Here is a 12,087-nt window from a genome sequence, read left to right as displayed (position 1 = left end):
GCTCAGTGTGTGAGACGTGAACAGAGAGGTTCAGAGGGTTTGGTGTGAAATGGTTCAGACGTCTTTACAGTGGTGGTGATGGGAACCAGGCGTCGCCATGACTACAACACAGATATAGACACTTTATTTACCATCCAGAACCACCAGAGAACCTACATGAGTCTTCTGAGCTTATATGGAATGTTGATGGTGGAAAATCTGGAATAATAAGTTTCCTATTTTGCCTCACAGCGCCCTGCATGTTACGTATTCCTCCACCATGAATGGAGTTGAAGGCCAAAATCTTCTCAAAACGATCATAAAACAGCGTCTCAGTCATCAGGCAGTGAATTCAGAACCATCTCCTGTAGGAACTTTCTGTGAGGAGCTTTTAGAGGGGGACGTCTGGTTCCTATCATCAGCACTGTGAACAGTTCTAAAATAGAGCATTTCACTCTGAACTACTCTGAATGACTTGCGCTCTTAGAAAATGTCGTATCTCCGTTTTTGATGTTTTACCGTTTTTGAAATAATTCGACAATGCATGCTGCCCTTTACATTGTATGTAAATTTCATGATGGATAGACTAATATAAACGACCCAAAATGACCTTATAAAAAGTCTGGTTCCATTGTCTTACATTAAAAGTAAAGTATGTTTTTTCCTTCTCCTGTAAAGTGACCATTTTGGAGATACGAGGTTTTCTTCCAACGGTAGAAATACAGTTTCATTGTGACACAACTTTAAAATTCGTGTGTTAAATGAGGTAAACAACAAACACATCACACAAAGCTGACGTGAAAAATATGAATGTCTTTATCACTAATTCTCTTATAAACATTTTCATTTTTTTTCAGTTTCTCAGAGGTGAATGACACAATATGATACAAAGTTAGCCTTTCTGGACATTTTTGTGCCATCTGTACAAAATGGAGCAATACGGAAGACTCGAGAAAAAGAGATCGACCTCCCTCACAAACATCAACAGAAAAAGAAACCAAAAAACAAAGCGGAGGGAGACAAACATTCCTGTTCACATGATTCAATTCACTGTTATACTGAAGGCTTTTACACAGCAGTGATTAGGTTAGTAATAAATAATTTCAGAAATGGCAAATAAATAGCAATAATTTAATTTTTTTTAAAAATATACAAACATCGAAGCCAAGCCTTAAACCAAAACAGTCACAAACGAAGCTGCGTCATGCTGTTTGTCTCACTTTCTCACTTCCTCTGCATTCCTTATTGTGCTCTTATGAAGGAATATTTCAAGGTCTTAGTTCCAGGACTGCAGAATTTAAAACAACGTTGTTTTCTGAACACAAAATGCTATGCTAAGAAGTCAACTCAACAGAGAGTCCACACAGAATGTCCAGTAAAATCCAAACAGAAAACTCCAGAAAAAAGCACAACACTTCGCTTCTATAGCAAACACTCTGGAGAATCAGTGCCGAATCAAAACTGTGGGATCTCTGAGGGTAAATCAAACATGTGCATAAAACGTAGGCGAAACTATACCTCTAAATGTCTACATCTCAAAGGTTTTTCATGCAGTATACATATCAAAATGAAAGCTTTTATAAATCCCACACGAACTCAAGGTATTTGAAACACATTTTTGAAAGTGTACGTACCCAGTTAGGACATCGGCTGCAGTCTTGGGCAGTTTCAGAGCTACAAATGTGCTTCTGTGGTGAACTAAAAGTTCTGGGCTTTGAAGCGGCTCCTTAATTGATATACAGGGCGCTTATTAGGGCGTAACAGCGTTAGCTCGTACCCTGTACAGCACAATGCATATCAAAACAGAGACCATACTGGAAGTAGTCAGACCGTCACGTTCCCATCATGCACAGGGAAAGCAACACATCAGCAAACATTCTGTTCACCAAAAAGGAAAATAAACAAATTATACTGACCCAGGTCAGTTCAACATAGTTTTAGAACCTCATATTTACAAGAATACAACACGCAGGCAAAATAGTAGATCGCTTTCCTATAGACAGAGGCGAGAGTGAGGGCCCAGAGTTTACAATAGGGAGCATTCAGCCAAGCCAGTGCTAGAGGCTCAGCTGAAAAACAAGAGTCACTGGTGTTGTGAGAATTTATAACCTTCCTCTGTTCACATTCAGTCAGGATAGGCCAAACTCAAGACCTCTACCTGTCTAATAGGAGTAGTGCACCAAGGCACTGTTGGGTAGCAAACCAGGCAGACACTTTTTGTACACAATATATGCCCTTTAAACATTCTATGACTATCTTTTTCTGAAATAACATCTCAAAATATGTCTTTTATCCTCTTTTTTTAAGAAAGCAAATGACCGATAAGGGCAACACCCTCTAAGGGTCGAAGATATGCATAACAAGGGGAGTATCTGGAACAAATTTAATACCTCCCAGGCTGCAGTAACCACAAAGCACTGGGCATATGGTAAATCCAGTAGTAGAAGACATTTATAAAAAAATAATAAAATAAAATTATAATAAATAAGAAGAAAATAAAATAGGTTAGCCAGTAATAATAAGCACTAATAATGCAAGAAGCTCATTTTCATAAGAAGTGGAATCGTCGTCATTACATTTCATCAGAGAGCATTACTGTAAACACAGGTCAAGATCGAACACGAACATCTCATCCTTGATCAACTGTTGGATTTGGCAAGCAGGTTTTGGAGCACATGTTACATTTATGGCAACTTGAATGTCTTGGAAAAAATTGAATAAATAAACGAACAAAACAACAACAACAACAACAACAAAAAAGAACTTTAAAAAATGTAGGACCCAGAGGAGTCTGTAGAAGATATGCATGACGACAGGTCACCAAGACACAAACAGCATCTCAATCAACCCGTCCAGCTGCGTTGAGAACATCGACTGCTCTGCCAAAAAGCACTTCAGAATGGGGGAACGTGGGTTTGGTAGGACGACAGGAGCAAAGAGGAACATGGAGGAGCGCGAGGACGTAGGAGAAGGAGATCACGGCGTCCGAGAAGGTCACACAGGAGAAGAGCGGCAACTCAAGGTCGAAAAACGAGGTAAAGCAAAGTTAACTGGAGCAAGACGAGAACTCTGACTGGACAGTGTAAAGAATGACCCTTCCCACACTCTGATGTATTCTCCTGAAGAAGAGAGAAGCAGATAGATAGATAGATAGATAGATAGATAGATAGATAGATAGATGGGTAGAAAGTTAGAGTACTTCTTAAAGCTACACTATGTAAGATTTGTGAATTTGGAGACCTCTCTGGTGGAAATGTGCAATTGCACACAGTGTGCAGAAGAATATTTCATAACATGGGCTGATGAATCTGATGACAAAGAGAATTCAAAGAGAATTCAGTCTAAACTTGGTGAAGGAGCGTCTTCTGATGATGTGAGTGAATTATCTACTACTGTCATCACACAATAAGCCAACAGACACATATAAACAACCGTTTAGATTTAATAAAGAGCTGCAATATTAATAATAATGAAATGAGCAAACACTGGTTTTAGCATTGAGTAAAACTAAAATGACTGATTAAATTTACTCAAAATGACTATGATTCAATTATACCCATATATATATATATATATATATATATATATATATATATATATATATGAAAATCTTACCCCCTCATTGTAGTCAAAGCACTTCTCTGGTCCTTTCCTGTACCGAGCTGAGCTCAAAACTTCACATGGAATCTCCTCTTGAACTGGACAGCACAGATTTAAGAAAACCTCCACAAATTGTACACAACATTCATTTGTGCACCCTTATAGAAAAAGGTTTGCATAATATATAATTATAAAATATAATACTTTCAAATATATATCTACTATATAATACTTAAAAATGACTAAATCACAACTTTCAAAGTTAGGTTATATGAGCCTGAGAGTCAAACAACTTTATGTGCCACAAATCAATCACTTTGATGGACTGTATGAATTTTAAAACAACATGTGGCGACTATCCGAGTTCAGAAAAGACAATTAGTTGTCTTTCGAAAGCTGTCACAGAGATCATTTCCATATTAGATTCATAGTAGTTACTAAAGATGTAATGTTAAAAAAAAAGTAAAAACAAGTTAAAAAGAGCGGAACATGTGAGGATACACTCCTCCGTTTTAACGTTATTGGTGGAAACCACTATCAAAAATAATAATGTGGGTCAGCCTATTAGAGTGAAGTGGGGCTTATTTTATGGACTCACAAACTCAAATATCTGGCATTTTTTCTAAAGAAAATAGGCGTTGCAATTACCAAAAAAGTCCAATCTAAACTTGATACCAGAAAATCTACTGAAGATGCTTTGTAGATTATCAAGTTACCATTAACTTAAAATCTAATAAATATCTACTAAAATTAAAACCTACAGCCTAGTGTTAAATTCATCCTAATAACTAACACAAGAACAATATAACAACATCTTAATGCTATATATATATATATATATATATATATATATATATGTATGTATATGTATATATAGACAGATAGATGGCTGTTTTGTCGATTTTCAGTTTTTGACATAATGCATGTTGAAAATGCATGTTGGCCTTTATATTGTGTGTAAATTTCATGAAGGATGAACCAAAGGAAATGGCCAAAAATGACTTGGAAAAAATTCTGGTTCCATTGACTTAAATTAAAAGTAAAGTATGTTCTTCAGGAATATGGTGTTCTGATATGACAACACTGTGATTTTCCTGATTTATGGGACTTCAAATTTTGGTCTGTATAGAACCGAATATTCACTTTTCACAAGCAAAGGCTCTTTAGTATAGACAATGGTTCAAAGAACCAATTGTATGATTAAAGGGTTCTTTAAATGGTGAAATGGTTCTTCAGATTGATGAAGAATGTGATGTCAAAGGCTCTAGGTCCTATATAGAACCATCTACATAACATTCTGCAATAATCTGTATTTATTTTCTGAGTGGCAGACAGCGCATATACTGGCTATGCAGGATCAGACTGGAAGGATACACTCTGTCCTGACTTGCGTGAGTCTCTCGATCTCACAGGAGCTGCAGGGCAGAGTTTCAGCCACAACAAACAGCAGATTAGTGTTCTCTATCCTCTTAGCGTGGAACAACCTGGCAGACAGAGAAACAGGAAGGTGCGGTCAGTGAAAGCGTGCGAGTTAATTTCACTGCTGTGATTCGGTCACAGGAGCTCCTCACTGTGACAGTGCTTGGAAAACAGTTTGGGCGCCTAAGAAAATTCTATTTAACAGCTGTTTATCTGGACAGAAAGAGTTTTTGCTCAGAAAATACTAATATTACAACAAATAACATTAATATATAAGTGGTGATTTTATGTACACTACATTGCCAAAAGGCAATGGGAAGGCTTTCCACAAGGGTTAGGAGTGTTTATCGGAATTTTTGACCGTTCTTCCAGAAGCGCATTTGTGAGGTCAGACACTGATGTTGGACGAGAAGGCCTGGCTCACAGTCTCCGCTCTAATTCATCCCAAAGGTGTTCTATCGGGTTGAGGTCAGGACTCTGTGCAGGCCAGTCAAGTTCTTCCACACCAAACTGGCTCATCCATGTCTTTATGGACCTGCTTTGTGCACTGGTGTGCAGTCATGTTGGAACAGGAAGGGGCCGTCCCCAAACTGTTCCCACAAAGTTTGGAGCATGAAATTGTCCAAAATCTCTTGGTGCTGAAGCTTTAAGAGTTCCTTTCACTGGAACTAAGGGACCGAGCCCAACTCCTGAAAAACAACCCCACACCATGATCCCCCCTCCACCAAACTTTACACTCGGCACAATGCAGTCAGACAAGTTCCGTCTCTCCTGGCAACCGCCAAACCCAAACTTGTCCATCGGATTGCCAGACGGAGAAGCGTGATTGGTCACTCCAGAGAACACGTCTCCACTGCTCTAGAGTCCAGTGGCGGCGCTTTACACCACTGCATTCCACGCTTTGCATTGCGCTTGGTGATGTAAGGCTTGGATGCAGCTGCTCAGCCATGGAAAATCCATTCCTTGAAGCTCTCTACGCTGTTCTTGAGCTGATCTGAAGGCCACATGAAGTTTGGAGGTCTGTAGTGATTGACTCTGCAGAAAGTCGGTGACCTCTGCTCACTATGCCCCTCAGCATCCGCTGACCGCTCTGTCATTTTACGTGGCCGACCACTTCGTGGCTGAGTTGCTGTCGTTCCCAATCGCTTCCACTTTGTTATAATCCCACTGACAGTGGACTGTGGAATATTTAGCAGTGAGGAAATTTCACGACTGGACTTGCTGCACAGGTGGCGTCCGATCACGGCACCACGCTGGAATTCACTGAGCTCCTGAGAGCGACCCATTCTTTCACTAATGTCTGTAGAAGCAGTCTGCAGGCCTAGGGGCTCGGCTTTATACACCTGTGGCCATGGAAGTGACTGGAACACCTGAATTCAATGATTTGTAAATATAGTGTATGTCCTTTTTCAAGTTTCCCCCCTCCCAATTTTTTCCACAATTTATTTGTATCCAATTCCACCCACTACTTATGACTCCTGTATTCACACAATACCACCAGCGCTACGACTGCGAAGGCTATCACAGGCTTCCTCCAAGACCTGTGAAGCTCCACTGTATCTTTTCAGAATGCCGCTAACGCAACATCCCCAGACAGCTGAACATGCTCGAAGTAAAGAGCCAGATCTGTTAACATCAGCTAACAGACGTTTGCACTGACCAGCATCACACTGAGTGATGGAGGGAGACACCCAGAGAGAGCAACGAAAACTGTGCTGTCTTGGACTCCCAGCCATCGACGGCTGTAGCACCACCATGGATTGAACTCGCCATCTTCCAATGACAGGGCCAACGCTTGGACAGTCAGGAGCCCACCAACTCTTTTCTTAAGACTAACAGTGTCTGAGATCATCTTTCAATGCAGGGTTTCACCAATCAAAACATCATTACATTAAATCAGGTGTGCTGAAGGGTTTTAAACAGTACTGTGTATATTTGTAATACTGGCAATTTCTTTCATCAATAAAGTGGTTCCAGCAGCTTTAATTAAAGTAGCCATTGTTTTGCAACCACTGTTCAGAGAAAAGATGCAGGTAAGCATCTGTTGACAAAGTAATTTCTCAACCTTTTATCACAATTTTATCACAATATTACATCGTATAATAAATTTTCGTCTTAATATCAAGTAAGGGGATCAAACTGTTGGGTTGCTCTAGATTTTTTTCTCAGTGGTAGACCCTTGGTTCCCTAGTTAGCACACAGAGTATGAACAGACAGCACTGCAGCTGTTACTCTGAGCTGTTTAGGCGCTTAGACCAGTAACACACTAAACCAGCTGACCAAACATCCAATAAAGCATTAGGTCAGAGTGTCACAGTGAAACCAGAGCTCCAGTGAAACTGATGTGTCTGACAGTGACGGTATTTCAAAGTGGCCATGACAACAATATCTTGTGTTGAATTTCATCGTAAACCTCACATTTGAATATCAGCGCATGTGTAGAGGGGAGTCATCAGACAGAAGAACACATGCAGAACACTTTTCACCCAATCAGATCGAGTGGGCGGGGCAACCTTCTGTATAATTTGCTTTATAAATGTAAAGAAAGATGTCTGAAGGATCTGTACCTGGAGCAATTTCCGCAGTCCTGCAGCATGTTGAAAGAGTTGGTGTTGTTGGTGAAGTAGAACTGGCTCTGAATGGTCACACAGCTGCTGCTGCCTTTGGCTTCTGTCCCCTCAGCAAAAACATCACCTGCAACACAGCACCGATTAGCAGTTATCAATCAACAGTTTGCTGTATTTTTAGATGAACTATTTATAACTAGCTCAGTGCTCGGCAACTAAAATGTTAGGAAGAGCCACTTTGTCCTTTCAATAAAAAAAAAATCAATTCACGTTGAGAGCGACGATATTTTATATCTGTGTATTGCAGCAATGTTTTACCATCTTGGCTGTAAATATGTCGCAAATACATCCAGTCATCTACAAATTATCGACATCCGTCTTAAATCTCTCTCTTTGCCGTTTCGTAGCTACTAGCTGAGCGAGACTATCGTCTGTGTTGCTATGGTGACCAGCCGTCTGCGCTGATCTTCAGGGTTAAAGGGTGAATCAGCAGTTCTACTTTAACTCCAGCGTTTAAGACCATTTACTGTTAAACTGTGTTGAAGGATCAGCAGAGCTTCATTTTACTGTAAAGGAGGATTATTTTATTATTACCTACTGATTTAATTCAACTGTGGAGTCACAACAGAGCAGTAAGAGAGACACAAGTTGCCGACCCCTGGACATTGAAACAAGTGGAGAAACTTTTGGGAAAGTGCACATTCAAAATTCAATCCATACCACACGTGTGTTTGTAAGTGGAAAAGGAGCTCACTGTGATTTAAATTTGATGAAAAGTTGTGTACAGTGCTGCCTCGCAGATCATCCTCTACATTTGTCATGTTTTCCTACTCAAAAATAAACACAACCAGTTGATGCAGATTGAATATAAGCTCAGTTACTTGCTTACCTGTGTAACTGAGCCAATATATTTAAATACTTATGTTATGTAGATTGAATTTATAGCCAAAACACAATAGAAAACACTGCTGACCGTTTTCTATTGCCAACACTGTGAAAGGCTAGATGTGCTTGGGAAAGAGGGAAGCAAATGAAGTCCACGAGAAACAGACGTATGAATCTAAATGTCTATGCAGTAAAACGGACTGACCTGTGTTTAACCAGCTGTTGTACGCCAGGCCATAGAAAACCTGCTGCAGCAGAGACCTGAAACAGCAGATAAAGCTTTTCTCAGCATTGTTTAATGAGACAGACAGAACCAGGTGAAAGAGGAGCAGAGCAGTATGTTAATTAGGGGGGGGTGAAAATATTATATCACAATACTTCAAGACAATTTCACGAAATACAAGATACATCAATGTTTAGTTTTTCTGACACTGTTTCTTAGTAAGCTGGAACAGACAAAATTGAACCTGTAGTGCCACATATAAAATACAATAGTATGAATAATAATAATAATAATAATAATCCTAAAACTTCAATGATTTTTATTCAATGTTTGATAAACTGCACTACTGTAAATCCAATTAAACAGGCCTAATTGTCACTTTAGAATAAAACAGTCCCTCATGGTCTTTAACGATATCAGTGTACAGTGGCATAATTTATCATGATAACAATAAAATTTCTCATATTGCCTGACTTTACCTTTAATGTAAGTAAATGGAACCAGACATCACTGCATTTACACACAATATAAAGAGCAACAGGTATTTTCAAATTAGGTCAAAAAACTGAAAACCAGCAAAAATGGAGATACGAGGTTTCGTTATATATATACACAGACATGTATGTATTTTGCTGTTTGCATCATATACAGTAAGTTCATAATATATACATAAGAACATGGTGTATACATGTTTCATAAGCAGTGATTACAGCAGAGAACTGTGTATTATTTGATAAGACAAATTGAGAGACAGGCTTACCAAGCTACTGCTGACGTCCACCAGGCCAAGTTGAGCAAGTCAGCAATGGAGGGCTATAAAAGAAGGAAAGAAGAATCGAGAGCGAGAGAAATAAAGCTAATGCTGAATAAATAAAGAGGACAGAGGTTTGTTGCATAGCAGAACACATCAGTATCAGCAAGTGAATTTCCATACTTTAGTCCAATTTCATAGATCAAATTAAGACATACAGTGTCTGAACCCACAAAATCAATGTGTGTTTATTGTGTTTATAATATAATAGACTATAGATAGTCTAATATAGACAATAATAATAATAATAATAATAATAATAATATCTTCCATTATACATCAGCTACATTAGCCTCATAGCTCCAGTGATAAAACTGAAAATTCATCAAAGAGATTTTATCGTTAAGGGTAATATATCAGAGCATTGGTGGTATTGTGTGATGCTAAGCAGTGAGTGGAGAAAAATTGGGGAAAAAGAAAACTGGGGAAAAAAACGTTGGCCTATGAATCTTGTTTCAATTACTTGGCCTGACAACACATGTCTAGCGTTTCATCATTTCATTAGACACAACGCAGTTTAGATGTATATGCTGTGCAGTGTAGCACACAACCCAGAACACTGAAGACACGGCAATACTTCACTTTAACATCACCTGAAAAGAAAAAGATGTTTTTCCACAAAAATGTGTACAAGCTCATCAAGGGGGACAGAAACAAGCAGAAAGATCTTCACTCAACAAGAAGACCAGGAAGATGCAAGAGCGCAATTCTTTTCCAGCAGCCCAATTCTTAAAAAAGACGGTTCTTCAAGGGTTCTTCAGTAAAGGGAATGATTGTATTTAGAACCATGAGTCACATGAACCATTTCACAGTTAAATGTTTCTTTGCATGGTGAAACGGCTCTTCAGACTGATGAGTATATGTTTCTATGTAGCACTAAAAGGGTTCGTCCACTGTCACGATAAGAAGCTTGTACACATTATATAATTACAGAACTTTATCTTTCACCAATCAAAATCACAATGGACTGAATTAATTAGTCATGGAAATCATCGCTATAATAGGCCGAGATGGGCTTCAGCACTGGCAGCTGGCGTTCTGAAAAACTCACCACAAAAAAGCGGCGCGGTGCGGCTCCGGTGCGACTGCTGGCTGTCGGCTCGCAGGCGGACTGGTACTGGAATGACTGACGTCGGGCATAGATGGAATTATTGTAGAGTGCATGCATCAGGTAGGGGTCGACATCTCCAAAAAACAGCCCCACCTGGAAGAGAGGAACAGAAAGAACCAGAAAAAGGTTCAGTCCCTGCATTAGAAAAGCATTACTTATATAGCAGTAATTATATACCAAATGTGCCTACTCTCTCAAAACCTATCACAGTGCATCAACATTAAAGACAGCATGGATATTCTCAATACAGCAGTACACAACACAGTAGCTGACAACAGGCTCCAATTCCACAATGCTAATAATTTTACTGACCAATAAGAACACTATCAATCAACAGCTAATCCGGGGGCAGATTTGAATCAGTTAACACGGACATACACAAAAACTCTGCATAGACATAGGCAAGTTTAGCAAAGCTGAGCTGCCAGGATTGAGTTCAGACAGATTAATATACTGGAAACAGTATAATATAATATCATGACTGTGAGGACTGTAGAATATCATGCTGGCCTGCTGGTGGTCTTTCCTTATTCAGGAAAGGCCAAATGGCCAGATTAGAGCACAATACCTTTTTCCAGTGGTCCCTCTGATTAGACATCACCAAAAATCCACCATCATCGATCAGGTAGCAAAGCAGATCCTAAAATAACAGCAGATTCAGGTGAGGATGCAACATGGGACACATAACATGGAATGTAAAGGAAGACAAGCAAGCAAAGTTTCTTACATCACTGTTGACTTCGCAGTCCATCTCACAGGATCTGGAAGGACCACACTGCACACCACCCACACAGATTAGTGAAATTAATTAAAACTTACGTTTCAGCAAAAAATAGAATTAACAGTTTAAGTTTCCCTCCTTGCCCTAAATGTAGCCGATCGGCCGAGACATGTTTGATGTCCGAAGTTTGATTCTTTAGTTTTACGCCGGAGTTACGAGGCTATGAGTTTGTGTAAGCTTAATTTTTTGCCTATTACTTTTATATATGTGTTTATATTCTTCAATAACACATTTAAGTCCAGTATTTGTCCATCCTACCTTATGGGAGCCCTGTCTGCTGTCAGAGACATTACTGGCCAGGATCTTAAACTTGTCCACCCACGCCTCCAAATCCAGCTTAACACCTACCACTGAATACACACAGGAGAACACAGTCACACTGAGCTGGGCAATATGACAATATTTATTGTACCTTTTGAAAACGTCTTGAAGTATTAGTATCACGTTTTTATCACCCACCTCTACATCCACACATGTACACACTGCCACAAACCGGTGGCTGTACTCTTATAAAAGGGCTGCTGGTCAGTCTCCAGTGTTGTATGACCGTAGTACTGCACAATGTTTCTCTTTAAAAGACCTGATCAAATGTTTAAATCACCTAGCTATGCTACACCCACAACTGTTGTGAGGTTGGACAAGTTTTACAAAATGTTGGCAAAGATCTGATCCCAACCCTCACCTTTAAAAATTCACACTAGGTATTGTGAT

The 12,087-nt window shown here is 39.4% G+C and overlaps 1 protein-coding gene across 1 annotated transcript in view; it reads right to left on the bottom strand.

The window, feature by feature from the left end:
* Nucleotides 1-772: 772 nt before the first annotated feature.
* The window catches only part of cacna2d2b (calcium channel, voltage-dependent, alpha 2/delta subunit 2b), a 95,659-nt gene continuing 84,344 nt past the window's right edge, over nucleotides 773-12,087 (bottom strand). Inside the window, exons 29-38 of the mRNA XM_017724807.2 lie at nucleotides 11,635-11,726; nucleotides 11,323-11,370; nucleotides 11,164-11,235; nucleotides 10,536-10,688; nucleotides 9,434-9,486; nucleotides 8,656-8,711; nucleotides 7,566-7,692; nucleotides 4,954-5,063; nucleotides 3,595-3,677; nucleotides 773-3,098 (exon numbers count right to left, since the gene is read on the bottom strand). Of these exons, the coding sequence (XP_017580296.1) occupies nucleotides 2,997-3,098; nucleotides 3,595-3,677; nucleotides 4,954-5,063; nucleotides 7,566-7,692; nucleotides 8,656-8,711; nucleotides 9,434-9,486; nucleotides 10,536-10,688; nucleotides 11,164-11,235; nucleotides 11,323-11,370; nucleotides 11,635-11,726 (896 nt within the window). The 3' untranslated portion in view covers nucleotides 773-2,996. The remainder of the gene's footprint in view (nucleotides 3,099-3,594; nucleotides 3,678-4,953; nucleotides 5,064-7,565; nucleotides 7,693-8,655; nucleotides 8,712-9,433; nucleotides 9,487-10,535; nucleotides 10,689-11,163; nucleotides 11,236-11,322; nucleotides 11,371-11,634; nucleotides 11,727-12,087) is intronic.

The sequence above is a fragment of the Pygocentrus nattereri genome, chromosome 21 (assembly GCF_015220715.1).
Source record: "Pygocentrus nattereri isolate fPygNat1 chromosome 21, fPygNat1.pri, whole genome shotgun sequence".
In the NCBI taxonomy this organism is placed as follows: Eukaryota; Metazoa; Chordata; class Actinopteri; order Characiformes; family Serrasalmidae; genus Pygocentrus; species Pygocentrus nattereri.
This window is presented reverse-complemented; position numbering and strand designations above follow the sequence as displayed.